Genomic DNA, 20612 nt, shown 5'->3' on the forward strand with positions numbered 1-20612 from the left:
GCACAGCTAAGACTGATGGTGTCGCCCCCACCCCCGACAGTCTTTTGTCCTAGAGACTTAAGTAAATCATATGCCTACCTTATGACCCAGCAAACACCTCCTGGGCATATACCCAGTAAAACTAAAGTTCATTTACACCAAAAGACATGTTTAAGAATATTCATAGGAGTGTGGTTCATAGTAGCCCCAAACTAGAAATTCACTGAAATGCTTATCAGCAGGTGAAGAAATAAACCAAATGTGCCACACTCATGCAATGAGAGACCACAGAGCAACAAAGGGAACCAGCCTGTGATGCACACATCATGGGGGAATCTCAAGACAGGTGGAAGTAGAAAAGGCAGACATAAACAAATACATGCTGAGTTTCCATGTATATCAAGGTCAAGAACAGGCAAAACTGATCTCTGCTGATTGCAGTTAGAACAGTTGTTATCTTAGGAGGGACAGCTGTGTGGTGACATGAAAGAGCCAACTGGGAACTGGTTACACAAGTTTGTACATGATTTTTTTATTGTCAGTACTGGGATTGAACCCAGGGCTTTGCACATGTTAGGAAAGTGTTCTACCACTGAGCCACATCCCTAGCTTGTATATATAATTTTGGGCCAGACACAGTGGCTCAAAAATTTAAAAATACATAAAATAAAACTACATATAATTTGAAATTTATATATATGTTTGTGTGTGTGTGTGAGAGAGACATTTTTTTGTACTGGGTATTGAACCCAGGGTCACTTTACCTCTGAGTTACATCCCCAGCTCTTTTTATGTTTTTATTTTGAGACAGGATCTCACTAAGTTGTTTAGGACCTTGCAAAGTTGCTGAGACTGGCCTCAAACTTGTGATCCTCCTGCCTCAGCCTCTTGCCCAGTTTTTTTGGTTTTTTATTTTGTTTTGTTTGAGATGATATCTTGCTACGTTGCCTAGGCTGGTCTGGAGCTTGTAAACTCAAGTTATCCTTCCAAGTAGCTGATACTATAGGCATGCAACACTATTTTGAAATTTGTAAATTCATATGTATTAGAAATTTACATAAATTTATGTAAATGTATATATAAATTTATATATGTAAATTTCAAATACATATGAATTTACAAATTTACAAATATATATGAAAATATATAGGAAGAAGTCTACTGAGGAATTAAGCTGGTTTGTGGGAGTCCTGGTCCCCAGGTCTCTTTCTTCCCAGGCTGTATATGACCCTGAACAGCCAGGCCTGGAGACAGGCAAGGCAGGTCAAGCACCTGGGCTTCTCTGTGTTCCTGCTCTTTGTCCCTCTGTTCTACTTAGACCCAGGACTAATATTTACTTTGCAAATAGGAAATGGGGGAGGGACAGGCACAGGCTGGGCCCAGAAGCCTCCCTAGCCTGGCACAGGGCAGACAGGTGGAAGAGAAGGGTCCTGCCCTGAAGACCCAGGGATTTGGACTGGCTCGTCCTAAGGCAGGAGATGGGAGAAGATGATACATGGAAGGCCCAAGAGGCCCTGGGCACAGCTCCTCCTCCCAGACAGGCAACTGTCCCACACAAACACTCCTCCACAGCACCCTAGCCAGGAAAAAGGAGAAATGGGCTGGGGCCAATGTTAGCTGTCCCTACCCCAGGTCATCCAAGGGCAAGGGGCCAGCTTCCATCCTGCCACACCCCTGTCTCCATTCCTTATACCTGCGCACTATGATTACATAGCCTCCTCGTTGATTTGCATGTGTAGACCTACAGATTATTAAGCACTTTCTGTATTTCATGGGCTTACATTCATAATCTCCCTTAGTTCTGACAACAAAAGTATGATTCCCATTGTACAGATAGGGAAACTCAGCCCACAGAGGCCGAAGTGCCCGTCACTATTTGTTAGGATAGGAAGGAACCTCAGGAAGGTCTGGTGGCCCCACTGACACTTTCACCCATGTCTCAGGGAGGGAGGAGGGGCATGGGCTATAAACTTACCTTTGTGACTTCCTCTCAGAAACCTGTCCCTGGCCCCAGGAAGACCTGTCCTCCCCAGTGGTGGGGGTGGACCAGAGGACTATCTGTCTGCTTGTCCCCATGGCCCTGACCCGCGGACCTCTCCCTTTCCACACATTTCTTCATGTTGGTTCAACATTAACCGAGGGGTCAGGGCAGTCCCTCAGAGTCCCAGGAGCTGACGCACTATGGCGCACGTCCGAGGCCTGGGGCTACCTGGCTGCCTGGCCCTGGCTGCCGTGGTTGCCCTTGTGCACAGCCAGGATGGTAGGGGGCACCGGGAAGCTGGGGCAGGGTAGGGGCTGGGGTGTGGGTCCCCGGGCTCAGCAGAGAGCCCAGGCCGGCCTGGGGTGGGTCTCAGGTAGAGTGTCCCGCTTAGGGAAGCGGGCAGGTGCTCGGGGCTGGCAGGCCGGCCACTGCTTCTCCCAGCCGTGGTGGGGGAGTGGGCAAGGGGCACCAGTTAGAGGAGGGGAGCTGGGAAGCTGTGTCAGCAGCCTGCAGGGACTCAGCATCCCAGAAACCCCCTCTTGGAAGCCAGCGGGGCAGGCCAGGCTTGCTTCCTGCCCCCACAAAAATGGCCAGGACAGCCGAGCTCTTTGAGGCCACCGTCCCACGACCCTCCTACTGCAGTGTTCCTGGCCCCTCAGCAAGCACTGTCGCTGCTCCAGCGGGTCCGGCGGGCCAACAGTGGCTTCCTGGAGGAGCTGCGCAAGGGCAACCTGGAGCGGGAGTGCGTGGAGGAGCGGTGCAGCTACGAGGAGGCCTTCGAGGCCCTGGAGTCCACCAGCGCCACGGTGAGCCTGGGCTGCTCCCAGGAGGGCGGCCGGCCGGCTCTGTGCCGCAGCAGGGGAGCAGGTCAGCCCTCCTCGTTGAGAGCTGCAAGATGGGTAGCCTCAGTGGCTCTTGGGAGGCCCCTCCACCGGGGATGTGTCACGGTCAAGTCCTGCTGAGGCTCCCTGACATCCAGGGCCTCCTATGTGCCTACGCTGGGCTCTTGGGGGTGCCTGATCCTGGTGGAAGCTCTTCTGCCCTCTGCGCCACCCTTGGCCGGGAACTGGTGAGGCCAGGAGCCCGGGCTGGGGTCTCGTGCACCTGGAGCCCTGGGCAGCCCTTCCCAACCGGGGGCCCTGCGTGTCCCTCTCCCCCAGCCCACGGTGGGGTGTGTGCCGGGGACTCCTCTCTCCTCACACACTCTTCTCCTTTTGGAAGCAAAAGTAGGAGACTTGGCCCCGCACCTCCCGCCCCTGTGTGACAGGCTGAGGGAGACAAACTCCATCCTGCCAGAGTCTCATCCCAGCCCTTGTTTTTCAGGATGTGTTCTGGGCCAAGTACACAGGTGAGTGCAGGAAGGGAGGCGGGGGCTCCGGCCAGAGAACGCCCTGCCCCTAGAACCTCCTGGAGCATGCCACCACCCCCCATCCCTCTCTTAGTCGGCTGCTGTCCCTGTCATCCCCTGCTTTCACTCCAGCCCGTCCTGTCCCTGCCCCGATCCCAAAGGTGTTCCTGATCTTTTCCAGCTTGTGAGCCAGTGAGGAAACCTAGAGCCAACTTCATGGAGTGTATGGAAGGTGAGGAGCGACAGGGTGGGGGCAGGATCTGCCAGGGCCACCTGGAAGAGGAGGAGAGCAGGTGGGGAGTGTGGCCCTGACATTGAAGTCCCTGTCGTCAAGGATGTGTATTTGCATGTGGATCTCTAAGAGTCAGCAGGTGATTCATGTTGGAGGGACAAAGGAGTGAATGGATAATTAATTTTTAGACCCTTATTCTTGTTTGCCTGACTGGACCTTCTGTCTACCTGAGTCACAGCTCTGATAATGTCACATACTCTCTACAACCTTCAGTGGCTCCCCATTACCCTCACAGAAAAAAACACAGGTGTCTTAGCCTGGCAAACTTTGCAGGCTCTGCCCTTAACTTCCCTTTCTAGACTTCCTGCTGTACCAAATGTGAACCCAAACCCCTGCTACTCTGACTACAAGCACTTCTGGAAGCATGTCAGGATGTTCCTACTTCTTGGTCCTTAATTATAGTGTCACCGTTCACAGCCCACTGAAAGCCCCTATTTCAATACTAGTTCAAAGGCCTCCACCTTCTCTGAGCCTTCAGGGACCCTCCCTGCTCCTCAAGTGTTCCAAACACATCTTCATTGTGACAATAGGCCCCATGACATGGAACTCCTATCACTAGCCATAGTTTCAATTGTTAAATAACTTAATAAACATTTTGGTAGGCTCCAGGCAGTGTGTCAGGTGCTGGGAATTTTAAGAAAATTGAATACAGTCCCTGTCTTCAAGGACCTCCCGATCTTATAGAAAAACAAAATACAAAACATGAACATGATCTCTAGAAAAGTTCTACTCCAGGTACCAAGAAAACACATGAGAAACTGGCAGCAGTGGTACACGCCTGTTATCCCAGCAGCTCAGGGGGCTGAGGTAGGAGGATCGTGAGTTCAAAGCCAGCCTCAGCAATTTAGCAAGGCCCTAAGCAACTTAGCCGAGGCCCTGTCTCAAAAAATAAAGAGCACTGGGGATGTGGATCAGTGGTTGAGTGCTCCTGGGTTCAATCCCTGGTACAACACACACACACACACACACACACACACACACACGAGAAGCACATCTGGTTTGATAGCAGAATCAGGGACTGCTTCCGAGAAGAAGTAGGGTTTATCTGACCTAGAGGGATGCCCTGGTGAAACCAGGAAACATGCCCTCAGAGGAGGTATCATGTGCAAAGGCCCTGAAGCATGAGCAACTAAGATGACAGGGGGAGAGACCGGAGCCCAATTAGAAGGACCTTGTTCACTTTTTCGTTTTACTGGCCACAAGGAGCCAATGAACAGAAGCTCCATGGAGACAGGCACCTACCTTGACTGTGACTGTCTTACTTATTGCTAGGTCCTCAGTACCTGGCATGGTACCTGTCACATGGTTCTCATGTAGTGAGCACTCAGTGACTATCTGGTGACAGCTGTTAAATGGGATAGAGAACTGTTGTGTGCACAGGAGTTGCTGAGCAGGGATGTTGTGGGCTAAGAAGAGTGGGCCAGAGGGAGCTTGGGGAGGGTGGACAGACAGAGTTTTGCCAGGAGAGAAGGGGACAAATCCTCTGGATTCAGCTGACCCAGGCTGGGGTCTCCTTGCAGGTAACTGTGCCAAGGATCTGGGCATGAACTACCGAGGACATGTGAACGTCACCCGGTCAGGCATTGAGTGTCAGCTGTGGAAGAGTCGCTACCCACATAAACCTGAGTGAGTGGTGGGCTGAGAACGGGGAGTGAGGACGAGGGGCAGGCATGGCTCCTGCTGAGCAATCTCCTATTCCAGCATCAACTCCACCACCCATCCTGGGGCTGAACTGCAGGAGAATTTCTGCCGCAACCCGGACGGCAGCACCACAGGGCCCTGGTGCTACACCACAGACCCCACGGTGCGGAGGGAAGAGTGCAGCGTCCCCGTTTGTGGTAAGCTGGGGCAATCAGGCGGTCGGTGACCAAGGCCCAGGGATCGTCCAGGGGTCTGACAGCCCGGAATGGGCAAAAAGACCCTGGCTACCTTTACCACTGAAGTTAGTCATTCAAAACTGAATGTGCCTGTCAGTCAGGAGGTGGGGAGACCTGGGCGAGCCGACTTCTCTCTCAGGTGTTGGCTGCCTTCTCATCCAGGCTCTGGCACATTCGGAACCTGCTTTCTCTCCCGCAAGGCATTCTCTTCCAGGAAGCCCTCCCTGACCATTTCAGTCCCCAAACCCTTTGCTGAGCAACACAGAGCAAGCCTTAGACAGCTCAGGCCTGCAAGAGTCTGTTGTTCTCTCTTCCCATGGTGTGTGGCTTAGCTATAGCCACAGTAACGCTGCAAAACAGCAGCTGCAGTAGCTCAGGGGCACGCACAACCAGCATGTCCTTCTTACGTGACCAGGCTGGGCTGGGGTGGCTCTGCTGGTCTCAGCTGCACTCGCTAGTGTGTCTGATGTCAATGGATGTAGGCTGGGCTTGGCTCTGCTCCAAATGATGGGTCCAGCTGAGCCTGGCTCCCAGCTGCTCTGGCCCCAGAGCTGCTCCCTCATGCTCATGCTGGGGCTGAGGCTGCGTGCCAGCAATTCCCTGGGGCAGCTCTTCCCCCCAGTGACGGCAGAATGTTTTTAATGTCTTAAGGCCTAGGCCAGAATGGGCAGTCAGTCCCACCCAAGTTCTACTGGCTGAAGCAAGTCACATGATCAAGGGCAACTCAAGGCGTAAAATACTGGCTACCTCTAAAATCACAGGGAAATGATGTGGCCGCAGGCAGGGATAAAGAATTCAGAACAGCGATTCAATCCAGGGAACGTGGGTTTCTGGGTTTTGTTCTTTCTGAATCCCTCTTGGACTCATAGCTTCCTTCTGGGTCTGGTCTTAAAGCAAGATACCAATCACCTTAACCAAAAACAACTACTCTTATCCACCTTCCCCCATACACACTGATGAGAAATGGGTTGCAGGCACGCCGAAACCACACAGGCATTCCTAGTAGACTCCACCAATCTTTCCTGCCATGCCCTATAAGAATACAGAACCCAAGCTGGGTGTGGTGGTGCAGGCCTGTAATCCTAGTGGTTTGGGAGGTTGAGGCAGGAGGATAGTTAGTTCAAAGCCAGCTTCAGCAATTTAGCGAAGCCCTAAGCAACTTAGCAAGACCCAGTATCAAAATAAAAACTAAAAAGGGCTGGGGATATGGCTAAGTGGTTAAGCATCCCTGGGTTTAATCCCTGGTACCAAGCAGTGGTGCACCCCTGTAATCCCAGGGAGAGTTGCAAGTTCCATCTCAGCCTGGGAAAATTAGTGAGGTCCTATCTCAAAATCAAAAAATAGAAAAAGGGCAGAGTGGCCCTGGTTCAATCCCTAGTGCCACTAGAAAAAAAAAAGGGGGGGGGACTCCATGAAGTCACTACCAATAAATTACAGATATTCAAGCCAGGTACAGTGTCAGTGTCACATAGCCTATAATCCTACTGACTGTGGAGAGACCAAGGCAGGAAAAGCCAGTCTGTTCAAAGCAGCCTGAGCAATTTAGCAAGACTCTGTCTCAAAGTAAAAAATAAAAAGAACTGGGGATGTGACTCCATGGTGGAACACCCTCCGGTTCAGTCCCCAGTGCTGCAAAATAAAAAAATTAGAAAATCACAACACGCCCTGTACGATGAAGCTGGTTACAGATCTCCGGCTTGTCTGATGCTTATGCTGGACATTTTGTTTAATCCTCTCAACAACCCTGCAAAAGCACTAGTACTGGGGGAAAGCAGGGAACTGAAGCTGAAGAGGCCAGCTGAGGTCAGACAGACAGACGTCAGCTAACCCTAGCCTGCCGGGCTCCATGTATGGTCCACCCACTCTGCACCTGTCTCCTTCCCACCAGGTGAGGAGCGCTTCACTGTGGAGATGACTCCCCGCTCTGGAGGCTCCAGGGGGAACCTGTCACCCTCATCGGAGCAGTGTGTCCCTGAGCGAGGCCGGCAGTACGAAGGGAAACTGGCAGTGACAACGCACGGGTCTCCCTGCCTGTCCTGGTCCAGCCCGCAGGCCAAGGCCCTGAGCAAGGACCAGGATTTTAGCCCAGAGGTGAAGCTGGTGGAAAACTTCTGCCGCAACCCAGATGGGGATGAGGAAGGTGCCTGGTGCTACGTGGCTGGGCAGGCTGGTGACTTTGAGTACTGCGACCTCAACTATTGTGGTGAGCAGGCAGGGTAGGGGTCTTGAGATGCAGAGGACAAAGCTGGGGGAGACTAACAAGAACAGGCGCTGCCCCTTAGCCACACCAGAGTCTTCATCATAGCCTCACAGAAACCCAGGGTGTAGGTCCTATTCCCATTTCACAGACCAGCACATTGAGGCACTGAGGCAGTTGCCTAGTGACCCAGGTGTGTGTGTGTGCTCTTAACCTCAGCACCAATGTCTTCCACGGTTGGCTGGGGTATGTGGGGATCTAGGGCATGGGTGAGGAGTGCCCTACCCCAGCCCTAGCCAGTGCTGGGGTCCCTACAGAGGAGGCCGTGGAAGAGGGGCCAGGGGATGCACTGAGCGAGGATGGGGACGGGACCATAGGAGGACGCACCACCAAGGAGGAGTTCCAGACCTTCTTTGATGAGAAGACCTTTGGCAGCGGGGAGGCAGGTGAGGCATCCATGGGTGTCTGTGTCGCGCTGGGGCTGGTACCCACAATTAGCCCCTCACCACCTGGTTTGCTCTGCAGACTGCGGGCTGCGGCCTCTGTTCGAGAAGAAGACAGTGAAGGACAAAACTGAAGATGAGCTTTTGGATTCTTACATTGATGGGCGTATCGTAGAGGGCTGGGACGCTGAAGTTGGCATCGCACCTTGGTGAGTCCTGGAGCCATGCACTATCAGTCACTCCAGCGGGTGGGCTGCTGCTGGTCCCCACCCCTCAGTCTTTGCAGGATCCCTCTGCCCAGAGGCTTGGGCTTCCCAGATGACATTAGCACCCGTGATCTCTTATCCACACAGCAACGTATGAGATTGGGTCTATTAATTGTCCAAAGCAGATGGCGGAGCTGAGGCCCAGAGAGCCCAAATGCCCCACCCCAGGCTCGCTGCAGCACTCGACTCCAGTTCTCCTGGCTCCAGAGCTGTGCTAAGCGGTGCAGACTCTGCCCTGAAGGAGGCTGGGAAGGGTTGCAAAAAGCAGGAAGCAGCCCTAGCATCACGTGGGGACTCTAGTCCCTCCAGTCCCCCAGGTCAAGTTGGGAGCCTAGCCCAGGAGGCAGCTCTGTCCAGCTAGGTTTCAGTTGGGACTTCTTTCTACTTTTAGGGCTGGTGAAGGGCAGTGCCCCGGGTCCTAATGCCTCCTGCTCCCCTTACCAGGCAGGTGATGCTCTTCCGGAAGAGTCCCCAGGAGCTGTTGTGTGGGGCCAGCCTCATCAGTGACCGCTGGGTCCTCACAGCTGCTCACTGCCTTCTGTACCCACCCTGGGACAAGAATTTCACTGAGAATGACCTTCTGGTGCGCATTGGCAAGCACTCCCGCACCAGGTACAGAGCCAGTGACCTATGTGTGTCTGGCAGTGGTCTGTGTCCTCCAGGATGCCTGTGAGGACCCTGGTAGCTCCGGGGTATGTGGGAAATGTGTTCCTTCCCACAATATGACATCCTAGCTGTCCCCACCGGAAAGGCCCAATTGGCCATGTCCTGATGGAGGCTTGGAGCTGGGGTCAAAGAGTGAAACCCTGGTCTGTCCCCCACTCTATTCCAGACACCAGGACATGGCCCTGGTTGGAGTCTCTTCAGATAGTGACTGTGTGAACAGGGTGCATGGCCTGTGCTTCTGTCCTTGGCTCCTGGCCTGCCTGACCCCAGAGCCCTGTGTGGGTTTAGGGCTGGGAGGAAGCTTCCAGGAGGCTATCAAGACAGGAACTAGCTCTGTCCCCTCCCTGGTGGCCCTGTGATCACCCTGCCTCCCAGACCCTGAGGACAGGCAGTTTACTTTTTGGGGGAACTGCTGCCTCTCACTTGGGTGAGTCCATGGTCTCTCCGGGTCTCTGTTGGCGCGTGTGCAGGTACGAGCGGAACGTTGAAAAGATATCCATGCTGGAGAAGATCTACATCCACCCCAGGTACAACTGGCGGGAGAACCTGGACCGGGACATCGCCCTGCTGAAGCTCAAGAAGCCCATCACCTTCAGCGACCACATTCACCCCGTATGCTTGCCCGACAAGCAGACGGCAGCCAGGTGGGGCAGCCAGACCTGCGGGGGCATTGGCTGGATTTCTGGTGGGCTGATGAGGTGTGGCCTGGCTGCTGTTCCTTCCTCCTTGCCAGGCCTCAGTCTCAGGGAGGAAATGCAAGTTCTTTCCTGTGCTGGAGGTTTAGATTCTGGTCTCTAGGAGTGGGGTTGGGTTCCAGAGGCTGCTGGAGGGTTGGTCTTACCAGGTCCTTTTCTCTTTCCCCAAGCTTGCTCCAGGCTGGATATAAAGGGCGGGTCACAGGCTGGGGCAATCTGAAGGAGACATGGACGACCACCGTCAGTGAGGTGCAGCCCAGTGTCCTGCAGGTGGTCAATCTGCCCATCGTGGAGCGGCCCATCTGCAAGGCCTCCACTCGGATCCGCATTACGGACAACATGTTCTGCGCTGGCAAGTTTGTGCTTCACAGGCCTGGGGACAGCAGGGACTCACACTGGTAGCTTGAGACAAGTTATGGACACATACTTGGGGTTCTGGCTCCAGTCACTTATAAGCCAAGAGCCGAACCTCTTGGAGGCTCAGTTTCTTTCTCTGTAAAATGGAGATAAAATGTTCATGCCATAAGGTTGTGAGAGGGCCAAATGAAAGAGTGTACATAAAGCATCTGACATGGGGACAGCCACCAGTTCAGTGTTCAGTACACACGAGCTCAGCAACGAGAGGTCATGAGTGGGGAAAAGCCATTCATTCAATCATTCAGCAAATATTTATCGAGCGCCTGCTCTGCTCCAGGGGGTGCTCAAGGGTACACAACAGGGACCCACACAGAGGATACCTGTTTCCTGAGACAGCTTCCTTCCTAGGAGAGAATGTCGATGAACAGATCTAGAACATCAGTCCCTGTAAGTGCTATGAAGAAAAATAAGGCAGATTAAGGGAGCAAGTGAGGATGACAAGGGTAATCGTGCTTGTAAATAGAGTGGGCAGAGAGGGTTGGAGAAAGCCTTAGAAGATGATGTTTGCAGAAACAGGAAGAAGCAGAGGAGTAACCGAGGCATGTTGAGGGGAAAGCACATGTCAGGCTGAGGGGGCAGCAGGTGCAAAGGCCCTGAGTTGGGAGAATGCATGGCAAGTCTGAGGAGTGCCAAGGAGGTCTGTGGGCTGGAGTATAGTAAACCCAGCAAAGCATCAGGAGATGAGGTGGGAGAGGAGTGCAGGAAGAGGGTGGGCACTTTCCTTAGTGCCTTAGTTCTTCTCTCTCCTCCTGCAGTATTAGAGATTGAAACCAAGGAACTACACCTCCAGCTCTTTTGCTTCTTTGTAAATTTGAGACAAGTTGTTGAGGGTGGCCTTGAACTTGCTATCCTCTTGCCTCAGCCTTCCAAATTGCTGGGATTATAGGAATGGATCACTTTGTCCTGCTTCCTGTCATTCTTTTTTTTTTTTTTTTAAATGTTTTTATTAGTTGTTGATTAATTTTTTAATTTTTTAAATTTATTTATTGGTATGTGGTGCTGAGAATTGAACCCAGTGCCTCACACATGCTAGGCAAGTGCTCTACCACTGAGCCACAACCCCAGCCCTGCTTCCTGTCATTCTTTGAGTACTTCCTTACTTTATGGCACAACAAGATGTACAGAAGAATGACTGCATTCTTGAATCACAGTCATTTCTCCAAGTAACCCTTCCAATAGAGAGTGGTATTTAGAAACCAAGATGCAGGGGCTATTGTGCACATTGCTACTGGGGTGTCATGCTTCTAGGCACCTTTCTACATGGAGAGAGCTGAATAATCATATGTGCACAACACCTGTAACAACATCCATATCCATTTTTATAGCTGTCTAATCAGAAATCAAGAATTCATACTGTGACCTCCAATTCCAAAGTAATACCACAAGATGCATTTTAGCTTCTCCCTTTCCATATTTGTAATTCTTGACAGTGAAATACCTGACTCCCATTATTCATGATGTGTTTATTTATTTGATCAATACCAGAGCACACTGAGACTCCCTCAAGTGTGACCCTGTGAAAATCCTGTTAACAGAATTCAATATTTCTTTTTTTTTTTAAATTTTTTTTTAATATTTATTTTTTAGTTTTCGGCGGACACAACATCTTTGCTTGTATGTGGTGCTGAGGATCGAACCCGGGCCGCACGCATGCCAGGCGAGCGCGCTACCGCTTGAGCCACATCTCCAGCCCCAATTCAATATTTCTTAACCATTGCTTCCCTAAGAGTACACAGTGAAAATACTCAGTCCAAAAGTAACTGAGTTGGGTTGATTCTTCCCCACATTTCTCTGTATTATTTATTTTAAATACCATTAGACTTATTCATTTCTGGTTGTGTTCAATATTACCTCCTCCATCTTTGTTGTATTTACTTTTAAAGTACGTGAAATGTTCAAGTGATCATAAAAGAGACAGGTACTGTACACTTTAGAGGTGACACTTCTGCTTCCTTCTATTCTCTCCCCATCCCCCTGCCTTCCAACCACATTTCCATCCTCTTCCTGTAATTAACCAATCTCATTTGTTTGTGGCTTGTTGTTTCTGTATTTCTTTTTGCACCAATGAACAGACACATTTTCTTATTTCCTCTTATATTACACACAGCATAACACAATATAGAAAATCTTTGTATTTCACTTTTTCCATATAATGAGTGTATCCTGGAAAAGCATTCCATATTGGTTAAAGAATTACATAGTACTCCATTATATGGGTATGCCATGGATTATTCAACAGTTTCCCAGGAATGGACATTTAGAGTATTTCCAGTAGTTTGCAGTTACAAACAATGCTATGGTGAATAATCTTGTACACATCTATTTTTGGATCCTTGGAGGTGTGTCTTCCAGTATTTCTAGAAGTGGTGATGTTAGGTCAAGAGGTGAACTCATGTTAGGTATTTTAGGTATTGTTAGGTATTTCCAAATTTCTTTCCACATGGGCTGTACCAACTTGCATTGCCATCTACGGTGTATGAAAATGCCCATTCCCCACAGCGTTGCCAACAGAATGCCATACTTTCTCATTTTCACAAACCTGAGAGGTGAGAGAGAACATCTCCTCATAGTTTTAATTTGCCTTTTCTAATTGAAAAAGAAGTCAAACACCTTTTCATATGCTTAATGATCATTTTCAGATAATTTTTGTGAATTGTTTTTTCTTGATTTTTAGCCCATTTTTTGGTATTTTCCCATCAATTTTTAAGACTTCTGTGGGCACAGTGGTGCATGCCTGTAATTCCAGCAGCTCGGAAAGCTGATGTAGGAGGATCGCAAGTTCAAAGCCAGCAGCAAAACCAAGGCTAAGCAACGCAGTGAGACCCTGTCTCTAAATAAAATACAAAATAGGGCTGGGGATGGGGCTCAGTGGTTGAGTTCACCTGAGTTCAATCTCTGATACCCTCGCCTCTCCCCACACACAAAAAAAGACTTCTTCATGAACTTGTGATAGTAGGCCTTTATTTGTGATATATATCACAAATATTTTCTGCAGCTTTTCAGTTTTTTAAAAATTATTTATAATCATTTGCCATGCAATTAAAAAAATAAATCTTATGTAGCTAAACATGGGGGCACATGCCTGTAATCCCAGCAATTTGGGAGACTGAGGCAAGTGGATTGCAATAAAGGTCAAACTGGGCAATGTAGGGAGCCTCTGCCTCAAAATAAAAACTAAAAAGGACTGGGGATGTAGCTCAATGGCAAAGTGCCTCTGGGTTCAATCCCAGTACCAAAAGAAAAGAAATTGAATCTGGATTTTGGTGCTAGGGATTGAACCCAGGTGCATTTTACCACTGAGTTACATATCCCGTCCTTTTCTTTTTTAAAATTTTAAATGATTTTTTAAAAAATAAGTGACATGAAATGCATTACAATACTTATTACACATATGCAGCACAGTTTTTTCATATCTCTGGTTGTATATAAAGTATGTTTCCAGTCCTTTTTTAAAAAAATGTTTTAATGTTGAGACAGTATCTTGCTAAGATACCAACTAGCTATCCCTACACCATTCATTCAAAATTCCATTTTTGCCCCTTTCATCACATTCTAGGTTTTTATGTGTACTTGAGTATGTTTTTGGACACATTGTTCAGTTGTCTATTTTTTGAGCCAGTAACACATTTGGGGGACACTGCTGAGGATAGAACCCTGGGCCTCACCCATGTGAGGCAAATAAATGCTCTACTACTGAGCTTTGCTTTAGCCTCCAGGTTATTATAACTGGAGAGGCTTTAGAATATGTTGGGTGTCTAGTAGGGCTCATCTCTCTTGCTTATTCTTTTCCAGTGTTTTCCTGGCAATTCTTTCAGGTTTGGTTTTCCACATGAATTTAGTATCAACTTCTCTAGTTCCATTAAAAAAGCATATTGACATATGTTACATTTATAAACTAATTTAGGGCAAACTGACATCCTTTTGATCTTCAGTCATATCTATCCAAGGGTAAGAAATGTCTTTCCATTTGTTCAAGTCTGCTATTGTCTTTCTTGAGTGCTGCAGTGCATTCCCTTGTGTTTTTTTTCCCTCCTTGGTAACTTTTACATATTTGTGTTTTCTCCCTTATTTTTCTTGAGTAAATTAGCTAGTGGTTTGCTAGTTTTGCAAAAACAAATAAATAACACCTAGGAATTTGACTCGTTCCATAATTAGGCCTATTGTTTTTCTTTTCTTTTCCATATGAGTCTATCATTTGTCTATTCAGTAATATTTTTTAAAGATTATTTTAAAAAAATATTAAAAAATTTTTTAGATGTATGGACCTTTGTTTTACTCATTTATTTGTAAGTAGTGCTGAGAATTGAACCCAGTGCTTCACACATGCTAGGCAAGCCCTGTACCACTGAGCCACAGCCTCAGCCCCTTTAAAGAGTATTTAAAAAAAATTTTTTTTTGGTTATTGAAGGACCTTTATTTTCTTATTTATATGTGGTGCTGGGAATTGAACGCAATGCCTCACACACACAAGGCAAGCACTCTATGGCCAAGCTACAATTCTAGCCCCTATTTGGTAATATTTTAAATTTTTTATCTCCTGTGCTTTCTTCTGGTTTACTTTGTTGTTTTCTTTCTGACTTTTTGAACTGACAATTTGGTTTATAAATTTTTGTTTCTTATTTGGTCACTAGGGATTTAACCCAAGGGTGCTTTACTATGGAGTATACTCCTACCTCACCCCTCTTTTTTAAATTTTGAGAAAGGGTTTTGCTAAATTGTTGAGATTGGCTGAAATTTCTGATCCTCCTGCCTCAGCCACCTGAGTAGCTGATTCCTGGCATATGCCACCATGCCTGGCTGGTTTATTTATTTTTTATCTTCCATATCTATTGATTAGGGCCACTCATTTTCTTCTAGTTGTTACCATTGTTGTAAAAAATTCAGTAAATTGTTTGTATTCCCTTTTCACCCAAGAGTTGTTTAAAGGTGGTTTTTAAATTTCAGGACGGGACCCAGATGTGGTGGCATAGGATTATAATCCTAGTGGCTTGGGAGGCTGAGGCAGAATTTCCTGAGACCATATCTCAAAAAGTAAAAAAGAACTGGGAGATAGATAGCTCAGTGGTGGACACACCTGGGTTCAATCCTCAGAACAGTAAAATAAAATAAACATAAATTTCAAGATGAGAAGATCCTTCTGTATTTTGATTTTGCTAATAAGTTTTAGTTTTACTTCATTGTGGTAAGAGAGTATTGTTTGTAATAATTCTACTTTTTGGAACTTAATTTTTGAGAGAATGATGTTTGATCCATTTCTGTATATGATACATATGTGCTTGAGAAGTGTGTCCTCTATTATCCATGTGTAGGTTTGATATAATATCCACTAATGTATCTTACTTCTTTAAAAAATGGGGATTAAACCCAGGGGCACTTAACCACAGCCCTTTTTATATTTTATTTAGAGACAGGGTCTCACTGAATGCTTAGGGCCTCACTAAATTGCTAAGGTTAACCTTGAACTCACAATCCTCCTGCCTCAGCCTCCCAAGCTACTGTCTTTTTTTGTTGTTGTTGTAAATGGACACAATACCTTCATTTTATTTATTTATTTTTATGAGGTACTGAGAATCGAACCTAGGGCCTCACCCATGGTAGCAAGCTCTTTACCATTGAGCCACAACCCCAGCCCTTATTACTTCTTATTAGGTAATTTATGGCCTTACTTAAATTCACTCAATCTCTTTTGTACCATTTGCTGTATTAAAATCCCTTATTGTAGCTGGGGTTGTAGATCAGTGGTTGACTGTGAGTTTAACATAACCAAGACTCTGGGTTTGATCCCTAGCACCATAGAAAATTTATTTGCTATTATTATTATTATAATTATTATTTTATATACATTATTTATTTATTTATATTTGAGAGAGAGAGAGAGAGAGAGAGAGAGAGAGAGAGAATTTTTCAATATTTATTTTTTAGTTTTCGGCAGACACAACATCTTTGTTTTTGTATGTGGTGCTGAGGATCGAACCTGGGCTGCACACATGCCAGGCGATCGCGCTACCACTTGAGCCACATCCCCAGCCCCTATATACATTTTTTAGTTGTCAATGGATCTTTATTTTTTTTTATTTATATGTGGTGCTGAGAATTGAACCCAGTGCCTCACACATGCTCAGCAAGTGATCTCTACCACTGAGCCACAACCCCAGCCCCCCAAATTTATTTATTTATTTAATTTTTTGAAAATTTTTTTAGTTATACATGGACACAATATCTTTATTTTGTTTATTTTTATGTGGTGCTGAGGATTGAACCCAAGGTCTCTCACATGCAAGGCGAGTGCGGTACCACTGAGCCATAACCCCAGCCCCCAAAATCTATTACTAATGTATTTCTGTCTGCCTCTTTTACATACGCTATAGTTTTTATTTTATAAATGTGGTTTCTTTATGATTTGGTGCAGATATATATAACTGTTACTTATTCATTTTGATTGTAGCTTTTAACATTATTCTTTAAATTATTTTCAGTGGGCTGGGGATGTGGCTCAATCGGTAGCGTGCTTGCCTGGCATGCGTGTGGCCCGGGTTCGATTCTCAGCACCACATACAAACAAAGATGTTGTGTTCGCCGGAAACTAAAAAAAGTAAATAAATATTAAAAAATTCAAAAAAATATATTTAAAAAAAAATAAATTATTTTCAGTTTCAGGATCACTGTTCCTGCTTTTCTTTTTAAAGAATTTAACCTTTATTTTATTTGTTTTTTTGTGGTGCTGAGAATCAAACCCAAGGCCTCACCCATGCTAGGCAAGCTCTTTACCACTGAGCTACGACCCCAGCCCACTTGCTTTTTTTTGATAACTCTTTGCTAACCCTTTACTTTTAACCTCTATGAATTGTTTTAGATGTCTCATAAATAGCAGATTCTTACTTTATGAGTCAAATTAAAACTTTAATAGATGAGTTAAGCCCATTCATATTTGTTGATGTGATTGATAGGGTTAGTATTAATTCATTATTTTAGAATTATTATGTATATTTCATGTGATGTGTTTTTAAAAAATATTTATATTTTAGTTGTAGTTGGACACAATACCTTTATTTATTTTTATGTAGTACTGAGGATCGAACCCAGGGCCTCGCACTTGCTAGGCAAGTGCTCTACCACTGAGCCACAACCCCAGGTCATGATGTGTGAGCTTTGCATTTGAAAGTTTTATATATTTAGGAAAGTTTAAGCTGGGTGCAGTGGCACATGCCTGTAATCCCAGCAGTTTCTGGAGGCTGAGGCAGGAGGATCTCAAGTTCAAAGCCAGCCTCAGCAAATGGTGCTAAGCAACTCAGTGATACCCTGTCTCTAAATAAAATACAACATAGGTCTGGGGATGTGGCTCAGTGCCTCCAAGTTCAATCCCTGGTACAAAAAAAAAAAAAAAAAAAAAAAATTACATTTTGCTCTGGTGATAGTCTTTGGGATCCCACTTCAAACTGCCCTAATTCCTTGTTTTTCTTTTCTTTTGGTTGTGGTTATTGAACTCAGAAGGTGCTCTTCTACTGAGCTACATCCCAGCCCTTTTTATTTTTCATTTTGAGCCAGGGTCTTGCTAAGTTGCTGAGGCTGGCCTTGAGCTTGGGGTCCTTCTGCCTCAACTTCCCCAGTCACTGGGATTACAGGTGTATGCCACCATGTCTGACCTTTTTTTTTTTTTTTTTGGATGGGATGTTGCTCTGTTATCCAGGCTGGGCTCAAGACATCCTTTCTTGCTTCCTCCTCGTGAAGCTCCTGAGAGGCTGGGAGTACAGGTGTACAATACCATGCCTGGCTTTTTTTTCTTAAATTTTCAATTACGCCTTTAAATTCCATCTGCCGGCTGTACGGAAATCAATGAGCTTATTTTCCTTTCCTCTCATATTTTTAGTTGTACTATTTCTACTTGTTAGAACAGTTAATTAATCCTCCTATTGAAGAATCCCACTCAGATCTTTTTCTTTTTAATTTTATATGGACACAGTATCTTTGTTTTATTTATTCATTTTTTATGTGGTGCTGAGTATCGAACCCAGTCCTCTCGAATGCAAGGCAAGCACTCTACCACTAAGCTACAGCCCCAACCCATCCCACTCAGCTCTTGGTTGGAGGAAGCTTAGCCATCAGAAGATTCTTCAAGAAGGGTTATGGGTGTGGAGTTTCCTGAGTCGTAAGCTTACAATCATTTTTTTTTTTTCATAGTCCTGGCATTAAAGGACAACTTTATTGTAACTAAAACCCAAAGTTAATATTCTTTGAATTTTTTGGTACTGGGAATTGAACCCAGGGGTACTTAACCACTGAGCCACATCTCCAGCTCTTATGTTTTTAAAATTTTTTAAATTTTAATTTTTTTACATATTACAGTAGAATGCATTACAATTCCTATTCCAGCCCTTTTTATTTTGAGACAAGACCTTGCTAAGTTACTGAGGCTGGCTTTGAGCTCACAATCCTTCTGTCTCAGCCTTCTGAGTCACTGGGATTACAGGTGTGCATCACTGAGCCCAATTGCATGTTGTTTTTGAAAAGTCTAATGCCAGTGTAATTCTTTCACCCTTGTAAAATTTTCAATCTTTTTGCTTGGAGGCCTTGAGGATTTTTACTTCATCTCTGAAGCGTTGCAGTTTTGTTTGGATGTTTCAGAGTTGATTATTTTGGGTCAATTTTGCCAGGTACCCATTGGATCCTTTTGCTATGTACATTCAATTTGTTCTTCATTTCTGTGAAATTTTCTTGGATTATTAATGAAATACTGTTTCTGTTCCATTGTTTTATTGTTCTCCCTTAGGAACTCAAATGCCTTCTTTTGGCTTGAGTTCCATTTCAATTACTTTCTGCTTTTTATTTCTTCTCATTGTTTTGTCCATTTAGATTTTTTGGATTTCTGATTCAAGATTCTTTTCACATGCACAAGTTTGAGGATATTTTATTCAGCTACAGTTTTGGAGTTGTATTCTGGGGAGAATTCTGTTGGCTCAGGTCTTTTTATTCATTTTTTTTTAGGTACCAGGGATTTAACTCAGGGGCACTCAACCACTGAGCTACATCCCTAGCCCTATTTTGTATTTTTATTAGAGACAGGGTCTTACTGAGTTGCTTAGCAAGCCTTACTAAATTGCTGAGGCTGGCTTTGATCCTCCTTGCCTTGGCCTCCTGAGCTGCTGGGATTACAGGCGTGCGCCACCGTGCCTGTCAGGTCTTTGTATTGTTTTCACATAGCCTCTTTCTATGGTTCTATTTAGTTTTCATCCAGTTATTTGTAGATTAAGGGTTATTTATAAAATTCCCCATTTGATTCCATCTATCAAGCAGCTATTTTCCATCTCATTCCTACATAATTTTCAGTATTTAGATATACAACTCAATATACTGAATTAATTTGAAATTTGGATGAGTGTTCTATTTATGTTGAAGGTGTGGTTTGTGTGTGTAGGCTGTGTCGTGGTTGTTCATCTCATTCTGTGTTGTTTGTTGAGGATAGTGGGCAGTTTTGGATAAAGGGAACAGCTATAATCCTCAGCTACCTATAAGTCTAACTTCCTTTAAAAAAAAATCATTCTCAGTTTGGTGTGTGTAGAGGAAGAATGGATTATAGGTGGGCAGAGTAGAACTGGGAAAACTGGTATGGTTCAGGGGAGAGGTCCAGGAGTGGAAGTGGTGAGACATAGTTGGATTTGGGATATATGCTGAAGGTAGAGCCAGTGAGATTTGCTAAAGGACTGGATGTGTGCGGTAAGGAATTGAAGAGGTCAAGGATGAGTGCTGGAAGGGGACAAGGGATCCTCACAGGCTATAGCCCTTGAATGGGAGTGGCTCCTGAGCCCTGCTGTTCTCTCTCTAGGTTATAAACCAGATGAAGGGAAGCGAGGAGATGCTTGTGAGGGTGACAGTGGGGGACCCTTTGTCATGAAGGTAAGCTTCTCTGAGGCCAGGGCTGGTGGGTAGATTTCAAAGGAAGCGGGAGGGTTGGGTGAGGAGGGACACTACCTTGGATTTGACTATTGGAAACTTCGTCTTTCTTTCTCAGAGCCCCTTTAACAATCGCTGGTATCAAACGGGCATCGTCTCATGGGGTGAAGGCTGTGACCGGAATGGGAAATATGGCTTCTACACACACGTGTTCCGTCTGAAAAAGTGGATACAGAAGGTCATTGATAGGTTTGGATAAGGGGCCACTCACATTCTGGGCTCCTCACTGCAAAGTGACAGAAACCAATCCAGTGAAAGAATTATTTTTTTGGTTTGTTTCTAAAAGGATAGTTCTCAATAAAAGTGACTCTGTCAATGAGTCTCAATGCTCCCAGTGCCGTTCATGGGCAGCTTCCTGGACTTGGCTCAGAACAACCAGTAATACTACTGGTTACACAGGAAAACTTCAAAGAATCCACCATCTCCAGGACACAGCCAGCTGAGAGGGGAGGTGGTAGGGTGAATATATAAGATTTTACAACATTCCACACCCAGAGCTTTAA

The 20612-nt window shown here is 46.0% G+C and overlaps 1 protein-coding gene across 2 annotated transcripts; it reads left to right on the plus strand.

The window, feature by feature from the left end:
- Positions 1–2103: 2103 nt before the first annotated feature.
- Positions 2104–20429, plus strand: F2 (coagulation factor II, thrombin). Of its 2 annotated transcripts, none has more exons than XM_046457188.2 (14): positions 2104–2239; positions 2603–2766; positions 3284–3308; positions 3490–3540; positions 5121–5226; positions 5302–5438; positions 7366–7680; positions 7992–8120; positions 8200–8326; positions 8828–8995; positions 9520–9747; positions 9915–10096; positions 19982–20052; positions 20168–20429. In XM_046457188.2, the coding sequence occupies exons 1-14, from the start codon at positions 2161–2163 to the stop codon at positions 20306–20308; spliced, it is 1923 nt and encodes a 640-aa protein (XP_046313144.1). In that variant the 5' UTR covers positions 2104–2160; the 3' UTR covers positions 20309–20429. The 2 variants fall into 2 exon arrangements, with proteins under 2 accessions (XP_046313144.1, XP_046313154.1); XM_046457198.2 differs by having other exon boundaries at positions 9520–9693.
- The last annotated feature ends 183 nt before the right edge of the window (positions 20430–20612 follow it).

The sequence above is a fragment of the Marmota monax genome, unplaced genomic scaffold (genome assembly GCF_021218885.2).
Source record: "Marmota monax isolate L192 unplaced genomic scaffold, Marmota_monax_Labrador192_F-V1.1 WCK01_AAM20220418_F8-fsc00047, whole genome shotgun sequence".
NCBI lineage: Eukaryota > Metazoa > Chordata > Mammalia > Rodentia > Sciuridae > Marmota > Marmota monax.

Excerpts from the sequence above, each read along its gene's own strand:
- F2 (XM_046457188.2), top strand. The coding sequence starts at position 2,161 with ATGGCGCACGTCCGAGGCCTGGGGCTACCTGGCTGCCTGGCCCTGGCT. Across the intron at positions 2,767-3,283 it reads TGGAGTCCACCAGCGCCACG|GATGTGTTCTGGGCCAAGTA; the intron begins GTGAGCCTGGGC and ends CTTGTTTTTCAG. Across the intron at positions 5,439-7,365 it reads GTGCAGCGTCCCCGTTTGTG|GTGAGGAGCGCTTCACTGTG; the intron begins GTAAGCTGGGGC and ends CCTTCCCACCAG.